The sequence below is a fragment of the Lingula anatina genome, chromosome 4, assembly GCF_051362555.1.
Source record: "Lingula anatina isolate TDL-2025a chromosome 4, LinAna3.0, whole genome shotgun sequence".
NCBI classification, from domain to species: domain Eukaryota; kingdom Metazoa; phylum Brachiopoda; class Lingulata; order Lingulida; family Lingulidae; genus Lingula; species Lingula anatina.
In genome coordinates, this window is record NC_141770.1 from 8,961,816 (window position 1) to 8,981,943 (window position 20,128).

The 20,128-nt window shown below is 38.3% G+C and overlaps 1 protein-coding gene and 1 long non-coding RNA gene across 4 annotated transcripts; one reads left to right on the forward strand and one right to left on the reverse strand.

The window, feature by feature from the left end:
- Positions 1–845: 845 nt before the first annotated feature.
- On the reverse strand, positions 846–2,809 carry LOC147762244 (uncharacterized). The gene is made up of 2 exons (XR_015333722.1): positions 2,753–2,809; positions 846–1,158 (listed from the first exon to the last, which is right to left on the reverse strand). It is a non-coding gene; the product is annotated as an uncharacterized LOC147762244 (long non-coding RNA).
- On the forward strand, positions 1,038–20,090 carry LOC106179427 (uncharacterized). 3 transcript variants are annotated; one of them, XM_013563043.2, is made up of 5 exons: positions 1,038–1,198; positions 7,690–7,800; positions 9,728–9,800; positions 11,454–11,559; positions 12,034–20,090. In XM_013563043.2, exon 5 carries the CDS (start codon positions 12,050–12,052, stop codon positions 17,585–17,587), a length of 5,538 nt encoding a protein of 1,845 aa, XP_013418497.2. In that variant the 5' UTR covers positions 1,038–1,198; positions 7,690–7,800; positions 9,728–9,800; positions 11,454–11,559; positions 12,034–12,049; the 3' UTR covers positions 17,588–20,090. The 3 variants fall into 3 exon arrangements, with proteins under 3 accessions (XP_013418497.2, XP_013418499.2, XP_086866373.1); XM_013563045.2 differs by lacking the exon at positions 1,038–1,198 and adding an exon at positions 4,218–4,371; XM_087010247.1 differs by lacking the exon at positions 1,038–1,198 and adding an exon at positions 5,675–5,763.
- Positions 20,091–20,128: the final 38 nt, after the last annotated feature.

Sequence of the window (20,128 nt, forward strand, 5' to 3'; positions counted from 1 at the left end):
GAATATGTAGTGAAAAAAATCAATCTGTGGCCCTGGTAGAAGGTAGGGTACAGATACCCTTTTGTACTCTATATAAATAGCATCGCGCTATACTGTTAGCTGATAACCCGGTTTTTGCTAGGTAAACATTGCCCCCGTTACACAACGTTACTGCTGCTTACGTGGCACTTGTTATCAATATCATAGAAGTAGCTTCTATGTCAATATGTTGCAGGATAAAGTAAAAAAAAAGTTTGCATGACTTTGCACAATAGGTATCGGCGCTTAAAACACCGGTTTTATTGAACTTGATACAAATCCACATAACAAAAGTAAAACAGAAGAAAGATGTAAAATATGAAAATGCAGGTCTGTAAAAAAAATGGCACATTTATTTTGTATTCAAGTATCAAAATTAACATCATTGAGTAATATATGGATGGGCTTCAGCTGACGTTTAAAAAATGAAACAAAGATTAAATACAAAAATGAAAAAGATCTTGAATCGTGCTGAATATATTTTAACGGACCCCTTACCTTGTTTGTATTACTCACTCACCATTGAATGTCACACTATTTATAGACGAGAACAAAAGGGCATCGCAGTACCGGCACATGATTCTGAGTAAGGCACGTCGAATAGACTTATTCAGGATTATTAGAGAATAACGCATTGTCACATGAGCGTGAACTTAGCTTACTTTGTGAAATACTTCCTGGTACTTGCAATTCATTAAATGGGGTAATTGTTGGGTAATTAATAAAGTTTGCATTGTTCTCAAATGAATTGCGTTTGCGTTTGGTTGCACATGGAATTTTCTGCTAGCCTCTAAAATAATAATAATAATAATAAAAGATAACCAAAATTATAAATATATTATATATAATTATAATATTTATGTAATTTTCCCCAACTAATCGGTGTAAAATATCCAGTTTAATCCAAATCTATAATCCAAATCGGTCCAATTGGATCAGTTTGACCTTGGTTAGCTGCAAGGAATTGTGGGAGCCTCCTCAATGTTAGTAAACAGAGCGCTTCCCTGGACGCGAACGGGCATACGTGGTGCGCGGCACGTCCAACTACGCTACGTTCTGGCGGACGCAATCTAGGTCTTGGCCGTTAAGGCGACCTTCCCCTTGTCTCAAGCGACGTCACCCTTGAACGCTGTCTTCTACCTGAAAGGGAAAACGTTGTGAAAAACTGATCGGCAGATCGGTATGTATACAGGCGTACCCTAGCTGTCATTAACGTTTTTTATACTCCCTCTTACGTCTATCATTTAACATAAAAATCATCGATCGATATGAGTGGATGTAAAATTATTCTTAATCACACGTCATATGGATCAATATGATATTCATATACTACCCTGAAATGAATACAGATGAAGTTTCACACCGTTCGACCTTTTCGTTTCGTTTTTCATTTATGCCGACATCGATTTTTTTTCGTATTCGCTACAGCACCAGATTAACCTGAAATGGTCTGACACAATCCGTAACTGCGCACATTCCCTTACAGATCAGAAAAGAAAATTAAATCAAGATAAGGGCAAATGCTGTATATGAGAGGGATATTGGGAGTACACAGCTTGATCTTTGTCTTTAAATGTATCGAAATTGGTAATAAATGCATTCAAATTGGTCGAATTTTATCGACAGATGCTAACCTATTTCTCTCAGCAGCGTCCTCGTTTCACCTCAAACATTATGATAAGCAGTGCGCACTGATAAACATAATTAATTTAGAAAATACGATTTTTCGGTCAGTCTGGGGACGTGGTATTTGATATGCAAATGAAAAACATTTAATCAATTGTTATTAGAAAGAAGAGCGCGATAAAGTGGCGTGGCGAGGAACAGATAAAGGTGTGATTAGAGGAACTGTTTGACCTTAAAAGAGTCGTTCCCGTCACCTTCAAGCTCTGCTCACGTGACGTGGAATATATTAACCCACTATTTTGACCTAGTCTGTCCTGATTCCCGATTGTGAGAACGCGTTAAATGTAAACAGCACAAACCTGCCTAAACAATGTTTTTATCGATCGATTGCCAATTCCCATCAATTTTGTTAAGAAAGAAGTCACCAGAATTGCATAACTGAAAACATGCATCAATATTTAGAATTTGTTATTATTTTGGGGTAATTGTTGCAAACCGCAAAGGTAATAAAATAAGCTATTTATCTTCTTAAAAAGTAATTTGAGGTTATTTACGACGCGACGTTTCACCCGCGCAATGTCACATTGTCGGTGCAATATCCGCATCAGCCCTGTCAGCTGAGGTCGTATTTGTTTACATTGATTTTCATCCAACTATAGCGTAGACGTCACTCATTCTCCCAGCTAAGTTCGTGCATTTTTTTTGAAAGCGGCTAGATGCGTAAGATCGCGTTTGCTGTTAAGATGAAACTTATTAACATTTTCAGAAGAATTTAACATTGATTCACCTGCATGAATTCCTGAATGGCTTGAAAATTCAAAAGGCAACAATGCGAAAATAAATCTTCAAGTGACGCGTTAATAATGCAGTTCCGCATTATGCGCCGATGTAAGACTTTTCCCAGCAACGATTAACATCATTAACACCTACAATTATGCTACCCGGTAAAATACTTTTCAAATGCTAGAAATTATTCATTCCAAGAAAATGAGGACGTTTTGGTCGTCACGTTTGACTTTTTTGTCATTAACTCGGTGAACATTGAGTGATTTGGCTAAGTCGAAGAAAAGAGAACGCTACTGCTACCCTAGACCACGTTAATACTTACAACAGTCCTACTGCTGCATGCTGCGTTGTCTTTCTGGCCAAAGCAAAAGAAATGTGGATATATACATGCAGATAACTTTAATCTAACCAAAAATAACACTAGACGGAATGTGATTGGAGGAATAAGAATTTCAGGGCGGGATTTATGATAATTATCCCTTGTTTGCCAGGTTTTTCTCTGGACTACGTGATTTTTGTAGCGTAGTCTATGGCGGATCTAGTAAATGTGCCTGGATGATCATTTGAATAGCTGGCTCTTGCTTCTATATTCCCCTGTGTTGCGTTCACATAGAGATTGAACTGTATTCGCAATGTTATTTTTATAACTAAGAAATCTTCAAAATTTTCCTTGCGATTGTAAACATAAATGTTTTATAAGCGATGGATTTATCTAGACTACCAGGAAAGGAATTTTGATGCGCGCTTGACAGTTAATTGATGCTTTCTTTTCTTGGTTAGGTTATTTTAGATATTACACATTAAAAAAAAAAACATCGATAAAAATGAAATTGCCTCACCTTTGTAGTTTGAAGTAAATATCAATTTTTAAACAGACTTAAAATGTAGAAAATTATACTTAGTTCAAAGCTAAGCAGATTTGCATTTTTGCTCTTGATTCAAGTAAGAAAACATTCTGTGAAGACGCACGAAAAGACTGCGAGAGGCGACACTCCAAACTGGACACCGAATCTCTCTACGATCTCTCGCACAGCGTCAGAAACTCAAACGCACCTCATCGTTTTTGGTTTCTATCCGATTTACTCTTTTCGTTACCAAGAAGACAGATGATACATTTTTGGCGGTATAAATATAGGTATGACAGCATCAGTTAGAACAATTAAAGATTAATAAGCCTACCAGCTGCCACCATCACGAGTTTCACTATAAGGAAATGGAGACCCATAACACAGTCAAGTTTCAGTCAAGTTTTGGGTTATTGGAAATAGTGTTAGTAGGCCAATAATAAACGTAGAGAAGCAGGGGTTGGGGGTGGTGATCCTCTCTTTCATATTTATAATCTTATTTTGTAAATAAAAAACGAATAAATATGAATAAGAATTGCCAACCCAGCCCACCACCTTATGAGAAAATAAACACTGAGACCAACAGAATAATGTTTCTTGTGTTGTATTTTATGCTACAACTTTGTGTGGGTGGGAGAAGAGGGTTGTGAAAGGGCGGCTGAACCTTTCAGCTTCTCCCCTTTTCTTGATCTCTTTGGTCTGTTAAAGAAATGAGCTCCGAAATACAAGGATATAGGGCCTATGGACTTATGCCAATATGAATATTTCAGCAGTTCACGCATTCACTAGCTAGTGTAACCATATGTGCTTATCCTTGCGGTTCCAAGTTTTGATTCAGAACACGCATCAGTTAAAATGATAATAGGCAACTAATCATAAGTAGGTATGAGAGTACTAAAAGGGAAACGTATCTTTTTAATTCAATGTGGTTAGCCAAGTTGTCGGTCAATCCAGAGAACACAGTGACGTAAACTGACATCACGTGACTGCGATCTACCCTTGGGAAGCTCAATAACCTTCATCGCGGTAGTCGTTCTTTTTGTGAACGGGGCCAGGCATGGTGCGCTTGGGAGGTTTCCGATGGTCGTCAAGTGGCGTAAGTAATATCGTTTAAAATGTAACGCATCTGGGTTTAAGGTCGATTTCGTACCAAATAAAATGGCATGAAGTTTGTGATGATTTTGAAGGAGAGGTTATCCCGTGGAAATAGGAAAATACACATTTTATGGTGCTAAACTCTTTTACAGATAACCCATTTTCACAGTGTTAGACTTGCTTTGGGTTGGAATAGTTACGTAGTAAAAGAGCAGAGCACACTGCGTGACTTTTAGCATGCAAATGTACCCAGTGTAGGACTATTGCTTTTGAACAGGATCACTGAGAGACCCACGCCACCGATAATTGGCTTCGATTCATTACCCCGTATATATATCTCCACCTTTACTTTAATCTACGCATTTGTAATAGAAAATATGCTTTTGTTTGCTTAATATATGACCTCCTAGTGTAACTGTAAAATATCAATCTGTTCAATGATGCTGGAAACCCCTCTTCTTGGAACTGGCTATTTTGATCAATCCGATAATGGGGACTTAACCCGAGTTGACCGCAGCAGATGTTAGCGGCACGTAGATACCGATAGTAAGCGTATGACGCGTAGGTTGTACTTTTAGCAGTGAATGTTGATAAGCTAGTTTTGCCGCTGGTATATAAAGGTGTATATATAAGGAACAAGATAGGTGGTGATTGCGTAACGTTTTATTTTACACGCTTTTAATTTAGGTTAACTTGGGCTGTCATTAGTAATTCGACACCTTTTCTTGGGCTGATTTGTCGAATTAACGTTAAAGGAAAATGTGTACTTTCTGTTTCAGTTTCCAAGCGATATAATACTAGGCACCTTTTTTACCTTTCAATAGTTGTTAAACCTATACCTGATGAAGTGATTGGAAATGATAACAGCAATGCATAAGACTTCAGGTGCCCTCAACCATAAGGAAAAGCGTCAAAATGTAATTTATTGGAAATTTTGATGACATCAAATGTATGTTTCTACACATAATAATAATAATAATAATAATAATAATAATAATAATAATAATAATAATAAATAAATAAATAAATAAATAAAAATAAAAAATATAAAAAATCGATGGATAAACAAACAGATATATTAAAGTAATTATATACTGATAAAAGTACTGGGCCTAGAACTGTTACATAAACTAACGCATAATATAACATTGTACGTCTGTTAATTGTCACTATTTCTACATTTAAAAAGAACATTTTACGGATGCTAGTATGCGTAGGCCAGAGGTAAAACAGCCAATTTATTTATTATTTTTTAAAAGACTGTAATACTGATCGGCTTATCTTGAATAACCTTGAACCCCAGCGCTCGTGTGACCGACCTCATATTGAAATTTTGAAGCGTGTTTCCTTTGAGTCGACTTAGCGACTGGCAGTGCTTAGTCAGTGTTTGAAGGTAGTGTATTTTGTTTCAGTTGCTGTGACTCATATAATTACTGAGTCATCAATCCCTATTATCGTGTTACGTGACATGTTTGTTGTAAGTCTTTAAATGCTTAACTTTAATAAGCAGGCAGTAAGCAACATATGCCTTGCAGTTACTGAGCATCGTCTCTTTTTTTTTATGATGCAATTTTAATGAATGAAAATCGGGACATCTCCATAAACAGTCAGAACTTTTTCAAACTTGAACTAGCCTTGCAATGTTGACAAAATTGTACTTTCTGTGCATTTTTTAAAATCAGATTTGAATCTTTCTGTTCTCTAATGTCGCTGACATAGGTGTATAAATTCATTTTTAAGGAATTTCATCAACTATGTTGGAGACATTTAATAATTCACAATGAAGCCCTTTGAGTAATGTCACGTAATGTCTTTGTATGTAGATCATTTGCAATGTTATTCTACACTATCCCTTTTTTTCTATTGCGTAGTGTAAGGCCACACTTTTTTATTTTTATGGATGACATCCTCTGGGTACCCCAAAATCGGTGCGAGAGGGCGAAAAAAAAAAAAAAACGGTCCAAAAAAAAAAAAAAAATACTGCTTAAGTAAAGGAATGCTGTCAGTACACAGCTGGAAACACAAATTTTACCACAGAAACACGTATCAAACTAACAATATGTCTTTATCCATGCTCTCAAAATATTAAAGCATTGTGAATACTTCGTAGAAATGTAATAAAAAAGTCATGAATAGATATACTTTTTATTACAAAATTTATTAAGGTTATTTCATGCATTTTGTTGGTATAGCAATCAATAAAACAAATATCAAACAAACAGTGTGTCTTTATTCGTATTCTCAGAATATTAAAGCATTTTGAACACTTCACAGAAATGTTTAAAAAAATGGTGCAAAGATATGCTTAATACTACCAAATCTATTAAAGGTCATTTCGGACGATGCCATTTTGTCTACTTCGACTCACACGGCCAAACTGTCAGGTGGCCTGTCCGACCTTCAGCCCACCAAATACCTCGACGCCCTTGTCGACCCTTTTTTCTCTACAGAAAACCTGGTAGCCTATGTGCTGCTTTGTACAGAATGTCACTGAAATTTTTCGGGCGATAATCGCTGGCGGCCGCCAGCCTTTCGCACAATTGTAAAAAGGTGATATCTCCATGCCCAATATCAATGGCATACCAATCCAAAACGACGGCACCCGTTCTCTTTATGACTTTAATTGTCGTGTAATTTGAAAGTTATCCTAGAGATGAATTTGACGGCAAAGCGGCCACATTTCCACGTGGCGATAATACGCATGCGCAGAAAGCTTATTTCCTGGCAAATTCAATAACGACGTTTGCGCCAACCGACTTCGTTGGGGGCTGGGGGGGGGGGGATTTTTTTTTTTTTTTTTTCGGAGAACGGGCGAAAATCGGTGCGCGCGCAGGATGTCATCCATAAAATTAAAAAAGTGTGGCCTAAAGTCTAAAGAGGTCAATGAAGTCTTGTTTGTTAATCAGAATTAAGAAGTTATGTGTAAGAATCCTTGAGTGAACATTAAATGATTGCATCTGGTTATTGTCATCTGAGTTGGATTTCCTCATGGCAATTTAAATGTAAAGATTTTTGACCACTAATGTGGAAAGCTGTATTAACGCATTATCCACCCAAAAAGTTTACAACCGTGTCTGCATTACGAGTTTGTTCTTAATTTTTATTCTTTACCATATGCAGCGGTTCCAGACATACACTGTTTTGGCAACAGCATTATTTACTTTTGTATAATTAACGTAATACTTTGAAATTGTACTTTCAAATGTTCAATGTTTCTGAAAACATTTGAACAATGACCTTTGCTTGGTGTTATAAGGCTGCATTAATTAAGTTTACCATGCATGGTGCCAAACTAAACATTTTTCTGCTTCATCCACAGGTTCTAGATATGTGGCAGTTGCAAAGACCGGTGTTTTTTTCGAAACCTTTTCTTCGACATTGACAGCAACAAATACTTCCAAGGGCCGCATAGCTTCAGAAGGTGATTATAGTAAGTACAGCCATGTCCCATGCAAATTGAGTCTGCCACAATAATAACATGTGGGGTCTGACAAGAATGGAAAACTGCAAATTAAAAAGTTTGCTCAGCAGGTTGCATCTCAAAACATATCTGATTTATGGGTCTTTAAATAACTGATGAGAAAGAAAAAACAAGGGGATGGTTCGATAATGATATTATGTTATGCTTGCCAAATAAATCTTTGTCCAGAAAGTCAAAATTTATCATCAAAATTATTCCTTCTAATTCATCATTACTCTCAAATTTAGACCTAATTTAGATTTAGCATTTATAATGCTGCTCATGATTGAATTGGATTCTGGTAAATTTCACCTTTACGGGTAAAAATTACAAGTTAATTGCTTGAAAATTAGTTTATTGATGATAATTTTCTTGTGGAAAGACTACTGAAATTTTTATTGACAAATTACCACTAACATTTTTTCTGCTTTATAATGGTATAATGCATATTGTATGATTGTAATTGAAAGTCAATTTAATTAAGGCAAGTCTGCTCTGTTTTCAACCTTACAATTTCAGGTTTTTATAATTTTATGTGGGGGTAAGAATTTTTTTTTTCTGATTTTCACATATTTGGAAAGCTAACTTCTTTGGAATGAAAATGTCAGGTTGTTTGGTTCCTAATCTGGTTATATGTATTTATGTAGAAAAACAAGGTTAGTGTGTGTCTTTTATCAGTCTTTTATTGAAAAAAATTGATAAGGAAAAAAGAAAAATATTTTGTAGGTGATTATATAGCACCAGAATTTACTTTTATTTCTATGTCATGAAAACATGTAGATAGACCTTTTGACTTTTCTTAGAAGTTGTTTATGTATGCATTGGTCAATTTTGCTTAGCCTCTTTTTCAGGATTGCTGATGTCAATATTTCTTTTCTAATAGTACTGAATATGTAAATAAACATGGAAATGAGGCTAAGTGAGGCTCACTTAGCTTACATGAATAGAAAAAGATAGGTCTATAAAGCAAAACAGTATAAAATGTAGATGTACTATGTTTACATACCTGTGGTCAGAATGCCAGCCTCTGGAACAGGAGGATGTGAGTTTGTCCCTTTCTGGGGACATGCAAGTTCTTCATAAGTGGTGCGTACTGTCTACATACTTGACACTCACCATTTGGGGGTTGAGATATTGGTAAAATGTGTGATCTAGCGGTGAAAGATACTGTTTGTGTGCTGGAGTTCAGTACTTCATGCAGCAGCTGGGCTGTTATATATATATTACATAATATATATATGTTATATGCAGATGTACATATACATATATTACATATTTTATCTTCTCTATAGGGAGTGAAAAACATCTACACTCAGTCTGAATAGAGGGCTGAAAATAATCCCAGACATATCAGGGGCGGATGGAGGCCGTCTGGGTTGACAAAGACAGTCAGATTTTAAGGTTTACATTGATGGGGTTCTAATTTTTCTTTTGGAAGATGGTCGAAAATGGAGAATGGATCAACAATGTTAATTTGGAAGACTGTTCAAAAATACCTCTGGATCCGCCCCTGCATACTGTCATCTTATTCTAATGTAATGATACTAATCCACAATGAGTCACAGTGAGGTGTGGTGTATGAGAACCAGGTTTTTTTCTTTTTACTTCAATCTCATATGGTGTATTAATTAAGCCAAGGGTAGGATTGCGGTGGCATTATATCATCTAAGCGTGTCTCATTTTGTATGGGAAAGGCAGGCCTGTGGTTTAAATATAGAACCTGTCTGTGGTTCATCTGGTGTTGACATTTATATGGGTAGCAAGGTTGTTAATTTAACCTACCTTTTATATGCAGGTACTCTTGATATCTTGCATGAATGCTTGTGATAGGAAAAATGAATAGTCTTACATTTTGTGTCATGACTCATTTCATTTGATATATGTTTATCTTTTTCAGGCCATTCTTTTTTTACTAAAAGAAAGAAGTAAAGGAAGTTGCTTCCCAAAAGAAGAAGACGGACATTAATAAGGTAATTTTATTTATGTTAAGTTTATGAGGTACATGGAGCCATTTTATGCCTTGAAGGCCTATGCATATTAATTTGGAATTGTCAGCCTTTAAATGTATATACATGGGCTGCATACCTTGTATTAAAAATCTGCATTTATACTAATTTTTATAACATTTAAGGGATAACAACTCTTCATCTGAGATTTCAAATTAAAAAATAAATACAATGTAAACAACACATAGAAATATGATAAATTCCATTTTACCAGTAAAATGGCGGTAATCACCAATGTTCTGAAATCAGTGCTTGCAATAAAAAAAAACACACTTAAAAAAAATCCACTGACTTTGAATGCAGGAACGGATTCATTAACCAATAGGAAGTATGGGAAAATTGTCCTTCACACCAGGAAAATCTGGTTTATGGCGTGAAATAGAGAGTTGTCATCCTTTTAAGTTTGGCACCGAAATTAATCAAATTGGAGGGAATTGTAGATGATGTGTGGTTTTGGCACCAGTTTATTTAAAAACATAGCCATGGTATATGTACTTGGAGGAATAAACACACTTTCAGTGAGTCATCATATTGAGCACACATAGACAGTCATGAAAAAACATATAATGATACATTTCCATATCTTCCATAATTAAGTAAAGGACCTTAGGGATGAAATTGACTATAATGGGCTTATGTGCATGATCAAGGGGATTGGATTCCCCAATTTGACCAAATATTGGAAAATATTTGATATTATAAGATAAATAAATGATGTGCATGAAGATGTATGGTTACTCATCCTCTTAAATTATGGAAAGTAGGCTATGAAATGCACACCCACCAGTGCCATCAAATATACCTGTGATTCTGGCAACTTGTGATCTCAGCAAGATGTAAAAAAAAAAAAAAAAAAGCATGAAGAATTCATGCAAGCTTTTGGAATTAAGAGATATCTAACTAAACTTGACAAAAAGAAATGACATTTTTTAAAGAGCAAAGATTGTGCTTATTTAGTATACAACCATACTTGATTCAGTAAGGAAAGTGTTGATCTGGTAGATGACCGATGACTGAACTTTTCAAGTACATACACTGTAGCTCAATGCAGGTGTCCTGGTATGACATCTGAAATGAATGTTTAAATATGTAATAATGCCCTGTGATGTGAAAATTAACCGAGAAATATTAAGTCACACATGCCAAAGCACTCTTTGTAAAAGTCGAGGTTAAGCTTGACAAAATTGTTTCAGTTGTTTAATGGGGCTGATTGTCTTTCAACAAGGTTGCTAGGCAAATTTAATCTTAAATATGGCGTTTAAATGGGTATAGCAGCTAAAATTATTTTTCTTTTATTTGTTCATATTTTTAGGAGAGGGAAGCGAGAAATCCTCAGTGCGAGTAAATTTTAGCATTAAAAAAAAAAAAAAAAGCAAGATTTTTTCAGGGTCCCTAACCAGCACCACATTTTACAACCACTGAAAACAATGACCAGTAGTGCCTTCCATTCTCCTTAACCGAACTGTCTGACCTTAAAAACATTTTGCGACACAATCCACATTAACACTGTTTGCATGGTTAACCTTATGTGACAGTGAAGGTTACTTATGGCTTGAAAACTCATCCCTGGGATGTAAATTCAGTAGTAAAAATCTAACATTTTTTCTTTCTTTTCAGATTGCTAACTGCAGAGCACCTGAGGCGTTTGTATACAACCCAATCACTGGAAACACCCTTAACCTTAGAGTGTGGTTGATCAACACGGATCAAATTTCCTAGCAAGGTAACTATATCCTCTAGTAATTCTTAACAGTATCTGAATTCTGCTCAATTCAATGCAACAAAATAACTTAATTTTGATTTCTTTTAATTTTTATCTTAGCAGCATAAAAACTAAGATGAATGAATTAAGTAATTTAATTAGTAGAGCAATTTAATTTAATTAGAATGTTAATGAAGTAACAGTTACTGTTTTGCTTATGTCCCTCAACCATAAAAATTGTATAATTTAACCTATGTATAAATTTATTCTAATTTTTTTTAAAATTAATATATGTTGAATATGTGGTCCTTTACTAAAATGTACCTTGGAAATTCCAAATTTCAGACATCAATATACGGGAAAAAGATGGCCTTTATATATATATATATATATATATATATATATATATATATATAAAGGTTTCAAGGCACATTTTGGCCAACAGTCATATTTCAAATTTTAATTTGTTAAATGCAATGAAAATTTTCATTTCAGTTAAGCATTTTCCACCATGTGGAAAGCAGTGACCAGTAAAGCGGTCCAGGCACCACTAAGGTGCCGTGCGAGGGCCATCGATAAAGTCCTTTTACGTCAACCACACAGAACATGGCGACTGGCAACAGTAGAAGCAGTTCGTCCCATGGCTTCAAAGCCCGAGAAGAGCTCCGTGCGCACAATGCAAACTGTTTCACCCATGCCAAACTTGGTGGAGAACAATACCCGTGAACCTGTACCGAAGCCCAAAGCAGAGGCGGCCTATGCTGCCATGGATGGAAATGAAGCTGCCGCTTACATTGCATATGCCTTGAGTGACATTTCATTCATTTACCCAATCAGCCCTGCCACCTCAATGGGGGATCACATGGACAAGTGGTCCGCTGAGTCCAAGAAGAATATCTTCAACAGTGTTGTCGATGTGAACATGATGCAGTCGGAGGCTGGTGCAGCAGGTTCTCTTCATGGGGCTGTGGCAGGTGGTTGTTTGGCCAGCACATTTACAGCTTCCCAGGGGTTGCTTCTTATGGTTCCCAACATGTATCTCCTGGCTGGAGAGCTCATGCCTTGTGTGTTCCATGTTTCCGCTAGGACAGTGTCTAAGCATGCCCTTTCCATCTTCAACGATCACTCTGATGTCATGCATTGCAAATCGACAGGCTTTGCCATGCTGGCATCGAGCTCTGTACAGGAGGTCATGGACATGGCTTTGGTGTCCCATGTCGCCTCATTAAAGTCAAGGATACCTTTTCTGCACTTCTTTGATGGATACAGAACTTCAGCAGAGGTGTCTAAAATTCAGCCTATACCACATGCTGACATTGCCAAAATTTTTCCCTATGAAGCACAGCAGAAACATCTGAAAGAATTTGCTCTCAATCCAAATGAGCCTAAGATCAGGGGTACAGGTCAGAGACCTGATATCTTTTTCCAGTCCACGGTGGCTGCCAACAAGTATTATTTAGCTTGCCCAGGTATTGTACAGGAAACCATGGATGAGGTGTATGCTCTGACTGGACGCAAGTATGACCTGTTTGATTACCATGGATCCCCAACTGCAGACCGTGTGGCAGTAATATTAGGCTCAGCATCAAAGACACTCGAAGAAACAGTAGACTTCATGAACAGAAATGGTTCCAATGTTGGTGTGGTGGGGGTGCATCTTTATCGTCCTTTCTCAGATGAACACCTGTTGAATGCTATTCCCAAAACAGCCAGAAAGATTGCTGTCCTTGACAGGACCAGGGAAGACGGGGCTTTAGCCCAGCCACTTTTCATGGATGTAAATGTAGCTTTCAGTAATGCCAATAGGCAAGCGTTGATCACTGGCGCCACATATGGGCTGGCCTCAAAGGAGTTCACACCAGAAATGGCTGTAGCTGTGTTTGATAACCTTAATGCAGAAAACCCCAAGATGCAGTATGTGATAGGTATAGAAGATGATGTGACGCACACTTCCCTGCCCTATGGGGAACCCATTACCACTGTGCCCCCGGGAACCAAGCAGTGCATGTTCTGGGGTCTTGGATCGGATGGCACGGTTGGAGCCAACAAAGAAGCCATCAAAACTATTGGCTTAAACACAAATCTGAAGACCCAGGGCCACTTTGTGTTTGACTCCCACAAAGCAGATGGTATCACAGTATCTCATGTGAGATTTGGCCCTGAGGAAATCAAGTCGGAGTACATCATTCAGTCTGATGCAGATTATGTCTCTTGCCATCACCCTTCCTATGTCGAGAAGTTCCATCAGATGTTAGATCCACTGAGCGAAGGTGGCACTTTTGTGCTGAATTCCCCATGGACAACAATGGAGCAGATGGAAGAAAACTTACCAGCTATATTCAAACAGAAGCTTGCAAAGAAGAAGGCCAAGTTTTACAACATTTCAGCAAACAAATTGGCACAGAGTCTTGGACTTGGAAAACGCATCAACATGATAATGCAGACAGCATTCTATGAGCTTTCTGGAGTCCTTGAAGTGGATGAGGCTATTGCTTTATTGAAGAAGTCCATTGAGAAAGCTTATGGCCACAAAGGTCCTAAAGTAGTGGAAAGCAATAAGAGTGCTGTGGATGCAGCAAGGCAGAGCCTGAAGAGAATTGACTATCCAGCATCGTGGGCCCAGGCCACTGAAGGAGGCAAGAGAGGAGAACATACAAAGGCTACAGAGTTTGTGGAAAACATCATGAACCCAGTGCTGGCTCTGGAAGGTGACAAACTCCCAGTCAGTGCCTTTGAGCCAGGTGGCCATATGCCCATTGGTACAACTCAGTATGAGAAGAGAGGTATAGCCCCCCAGATCCCAGTGTGGAAGCCAGATGCCTGCACCCAGTGCAACTACTGTGCCATAGTATGCCCGCATGCTGTTGTGCGCCCTTTCCTGCTTGACAAGCAGGAGACCAAGAATATCCCTCCCGGGTTTGAAGCCAGACGTGCCAAAGGAGGTTCTGAAGTGTCTGGTTACCATTACAGTATTCAAATCTCCCCCATGGATTGCACAGGCTGTGAGGTCTGCGTGGAGTCCTGTCCAGATGATGCTCTCTACATGGCACCTTTTGATGAAGTCCATGAGAAGTACCGTCCACACTGGGAGTATGCTGTCAGTCTTCCTGAAAAGGGAGAGATTGGAGACAAGTTCTCAGTCAAGGGCAGCCAGTTCCAGAAACCACTTATGGAGTTCTCTGGGGCATGTGCTGGCTGTGGTGAGACTCCCTATGTGAAGTTGGCCACACAGCTGTTTGGTGACCGTATGGTGATTGCCAACTCCTCTGGCTGTTCATCTGTGTGGGGAGGCACTGCCACCACCATTCCGTTCACCACCAATAAGGATGGTCGTGGTCCTGCCTGGGGAAGGTCTTTATTTGAGGACACAGCAGAGTATGGCTTTGGCATGAAACTTGCAACCAAGAAACGACGTCGTGATTTGAGAAACAAAATGCTCGTAGCCATGGAAACATGTAAGATTAGTGATGAGCTACGTGGGTTATTTCAAAAGTGGATCCAAAACATGGATAAAAATGACCAAGTGGAGATCCTTGCACCTATGATGGAAGCTTTGCTGCTGAAAGAGATGGAAAACCAGCCAGACCTGGTCAAGGTATATAATGACAGAAACCTGTTTAGAACACAGAGTCACTGGCTTATTGGTGGAGATGGATGGGCTTATGACATCGGTTATGGTGGAGTTGACCATGTGCTGTCCAAGGGAGAGAACATCAACATCCTTGTTCTTGATACAGAGATGTACTCGAACACAGGAGGCCAGGTCTCCAAAGCCACACAGTTGTCCACTGTCACCAAATTTGCTGCCTCTGGTAAGAGACAGAATAAGAAAGATCTTGGAATGAATGCAATGCTCTATGAAAATGTCTATGTAGCATCAGTCGCTATGGGGGCAAGCTACAACCAATGTGTGCAAGCCTTTAAAGAAGCGGAATCCTTTGATGGCACATCACTCATCATTGCCTACTCTCCATGTATCGACTGGGGTATTGAGATGAAGAATATGATGCATGAACAGAAGGAAGCAGTTGATTCTGGATACTGGCCCCTGTACCGATACGATCCACGCCGTGCTGAAAAAGGAGCCATACCTTTCCAGTTAGACTCAAAGAAAATCAAGGGAGATTTTGAGAAGTATCTACATGGGCAGAACCGTTTTGATCAGTTGTTCAGGAAGGATAAGTCCCTTGCTGAAGGTCTGCACGGTTCCTTTGAACATAACACATTGCATCGTCATGAGAAGTTCCAGAAGATGGCCATGGATGAAGTGGAATACCTGGAATACTTGAAGGCCTTGCATGGGGAGGAGTTATCTACAGAAAAATCCATTGTCCTGTACGGCTCTGAAACTGGAAATGCTGAGGCATTGGCAGGGGTGTTTGCCTCCGAACTTTTGAGAAGAGGTATCAGAGCAAAGTGTTTGGCCATGGATGACTTTGAGGTGGATGACCTACCAAAGCATTCAACTGTCTATTGTGTGGTGGCAACATGTGGACAGGGAGAGTTACCAGGAAACTGCAGGGACTTCTGGGAGCAGCTTTCAGACAAGGACCTCCCTAGCGACTACCTGGAGAACACAAGATTTGCTGTGTTTGGACTTGGTGATACTTCTTACGTGTTCTACAACGAAGCCGCTAAGAAGTTTAATAAACGCCTGGAGGAGCTGGGTGGAAAGAGGATCTTGAATCTTGGCCTGGGAGATGACAAGGATGAAGAGAAATATGAGACTGCGTGGAATGAATGGTGTCCCAACCTGTGGAATGAACTCGGCACACCACCACCACCACAAGAACTGCTGCCGCCTACATATAAAGTTAACATAGATACCACTGGAGACATTTCTGCCCCTACAGAAGCCCTCACCCCAGCAGGCTCTAAGATAATACCATTGACCAAAAACGTCCTCTTGACACCTCCGGACTATGACCGTGACATCCGTCATTATGAGTTTGACCTGAAAGGATCGGGGATGACATACAGCATTGGTGAATGCCTAGGCATCTATCCACACAATAATCCAGAGGAGGTGAATCAGTTTTTAGGCGATTGTGGCATCAACCCTGAGCATACAGTTACACTGGAGGACACTAGTGGCCGCAAAGAACCCCTTCCTCCTGTCATCTCAGCTGGACGCCTCTTTGGGGAGGTACTGGATATTTTTGGCAGACCCAGCAGAAGGTTCTATGAGACTATGAGCATAGCAGCATCAGATCCAAGTGAAAAGAAGGAACTAGAGTACATCTTGAGTAAAGACGGTGCCGACAAGATGAAAGAGCTGGTGAAGGAGACAGTGACCTACGCTGATCTGATGAAGAAGTATCCATCAGCAAAAATGCCATTGGATTACATGGTTGACCATGTCCCCCGCATTAAGCCACGCCTGTACTCCATAGCCTCGGCCTCCGAGATGCACGGAGACATGCTGCACTTGTGTATAGTGAAGGACGACTGGAACACCCCCTCTGGAAAGTACAGAGAAGGCACGTGTACCAGGTACCTACAACACTTGAGCAGAGGTGACAAAATAGACCGTGTGGCTGGGAAAATCAATGCAGCTGGTATCAATATCCCAGACAACCATAGGCCGCCATTTGTAATGGTTGGTCTTGGCACAGGCCTTGCACCTTTCCGTGCTTTCATCGAAGAGCGCGAGGTGTCGAGACAGAGAGGTGAAGACGTAGGCGAGATGGCATTGTTCTTCGGGGCCCGTTACAAAAGAACGGATTACACGTATGGAGATGAGCTAGAGGAGTACCACTCCAATGGGAAGGGGGTTCTCAGTGTCTTGTCCACAGCCTTTTCTAGAGACCAAGCTCACAAGATTTATGTGCAGAACCGTATCTCTGAACACCCTGAGGTCATCTATGACTATCTGGTGAAGAAGAAGGGCTATTTCTACCTGTGCGGTCCTGCAGGTAACGTCCCTCCACAGGTGCGCAAGGCAGTTGTGGAGGCCTTTGTCAAGTGTGGAGGCCACACGCCAGAGGAAGCTGATAAAATGGTGACAGACATGCAGATTGAAGGAAGATACAACATTGAGGCTTGGTAAATTGTTTGAGCAGAGACATTCCCCCCTTGGTTGAAACTGCGTTGTCTTTGGAGTCCATAGCAATGGGAGAGGAATACCACACAAATATACTAAGATTTTCAGTGAAAGACCAGTTGCATTATCTATTATCACAAGCTTTGTAGATGTCCAAGTTGATGCCAAAGCTTTTTGCCCTTTAAGTATTCCACATAGTAAATCAGTTTATTGTGATCTTAAACCCATTTAGTATAATAATTCAGTATAATAATTGATATTGAATATATAAGATTTCTGTAAAACTGAAGGCAACCAATTATCCCAGGAATATTGAATCATTAAAGTGCCTTAAATATCTTGACAAGGGCAGGTGAATAAAGGCATAGAATTGGTCAGAATCATTAATTTAAAAAGTTGCCAGTATCTATTTTAATTAATAGGTTGTCAGAAGGACAAGTGATTCATTGTACTGTAGTGGAAATATAAAATTGTCTGTGAAGGGATGCCATTACCTGACACTTACACAGTACAACAAAATGAGGGATGAAAAACCTGTGCACGAATATATCAGTAAATTGTTGTTACTTAAAAATAACTGTGAAATCAGGCACTGTTGTATAGACGAGAACAACAACTGTTGAACAGCCAACTTGACTCTCAGCACAAGTTCGTCAAAACAGGTAAATTGTACATAAGGAATTTTGGCACCATAAATGTACAGTTGTTAACAGATTGTTTCTTAATACTTCTATTGCTTTTCCGTTAAGATTTTTCTTGTTAGTTTAGTATCGTTTTAGTGCACAGTCTGCAGAAGGCTTTGGTAAGTTTATTAAAGTATAAATAATATATAATATGAAGTATTCACTGCGTATTCCTCCGTGCTATGTAGGGTTTGTTAGTTTTGGGGAGAAAATACCACATGGTTTTGGCTGATGAAGTGGTCTGTTAAAATTCCATGTAATCTGTGAATACATCTTTTCTTTTAAGAGTACTGTTACTTTGAGCACGTGCTGTATTGTAAATATCAGTGTTCATCCATTACTATTTTTGTGCAGGGGGTAGGGATGCAACAAATATTGTTTTTTTTTTTTTCATTTTTTTATGTATAATTGCTTTTTATGTAATGGTATACACACAGAACTTTGTTGATTCTTCAGCTGCATATGTTAAGAGCTTTTCTCAGAAACACTGTTCCCTCGATACCTTTGTTTTTGGTGTCGAGGTTTTTCTTTCGTAAATTGATCTCTTCAGACTTCTAAACCAAATGGATACCAATAGATTCTAAAAACTTCTTGTTTGTTATTAAGAATATGATCTATATAGCTATATAATTAACCTGTCTGTGGGTTTGTCAAAGCAGTACAATACTTGGTTGAAAAATGATATAGCGAAAAAAATTACATTTAGCTTTTAAAAAAGTATTAATGAGTGTCAAAATGTAATTGAATTGTGATATCTTTGATGCAGCTTAGCATGACCAATTTAAAACCGGTTACCAGGACTGCCCTTTTATTTTTATTTGATTTTTTTTTCTGGCCATCAAATATGTTTATTGTGATCAATCAAATATTTTAATTTTGATGCCACTCAGTTTGTTAAGATTCAGAAAGTGTTATGGTTATGGTTATGAATTAAGTAATATTAATGGAGTATATTATTAATGAAGCTATAATATATTTGATTATAATTATTTATTTGATGAGTGATTATCTTTGGCATAGCATAATATACCAGACATGGAATAGATGACCCTACACAGTCGTAAAGTTAATGGGACTAGACGTTGTAATATCTATGTGAGAAGTCGAGGTGGTATAAAGGACATATTTGGAAATAACCACGATACAAGTCAAGGTGCTAGAAAGGACAGTGGTATCCACAATACAAGGACAGTTTGAAAAAGGGGTTGCATTCAGTGATATTGGCGTGAGAACTTGCTTATGAATGCCCCAGACTTCCTCTGAATTTGCCTTTGATTTCTATACGTGTGCTTTCTCAGGCCTTGGCTCCAGCAAGTACTCCATTGAAAACTATCTTGTGATTTAAAAAAGAAAATCTCTGAAGATTTGAGACAACAAAAAACTGACAGTTTCTTTGATTTATTAAAAAGTCTGCAAACAAAACAGTTTTCTGGCATTGAGAATTTTTTCAAACTGAAAAACCAAGTATGTGTTCATCTTATATGATGTAAACATATTTTGCAACAGGTGTTTGCCAAGAAATTGTATTTATTTGAGATCAAGTTTTTCCTGTTGGGCACCAATGCTAAATTGATGTTAATTTATTCAAACAAATCTCCCAACAAACTTTTTTTCAAAAAAGTCATTGTATAATCTCAGTGTTAGCTATTTATTTGATTTGCTGCCCTGCTATATAATTTTATGAATGTGTGAATAATTGTAACTGGTCTTAAAAATCTTAAATTAATATTATTCTTACTAGGATGATTAAGATACTCCAGAATGAGTCTGACACCATGTAATATGTCTAGTTAGGTGGTATAACTGGAAATAAATTAGTTTGTTGAGTTCTTTAGTGCTGTTATTTGTTCACATATCTAGGGTA

What these genes read in the sequence shown, in the direction of transcription:
- LOC106179427 (XM_013563043.2), top strand. Translation starts at nt 12,050, where the DNA reads ATGTGGAAAGCAGTGACCAGTAAAGCGGTCCAGGCACCACTAAGGTGC.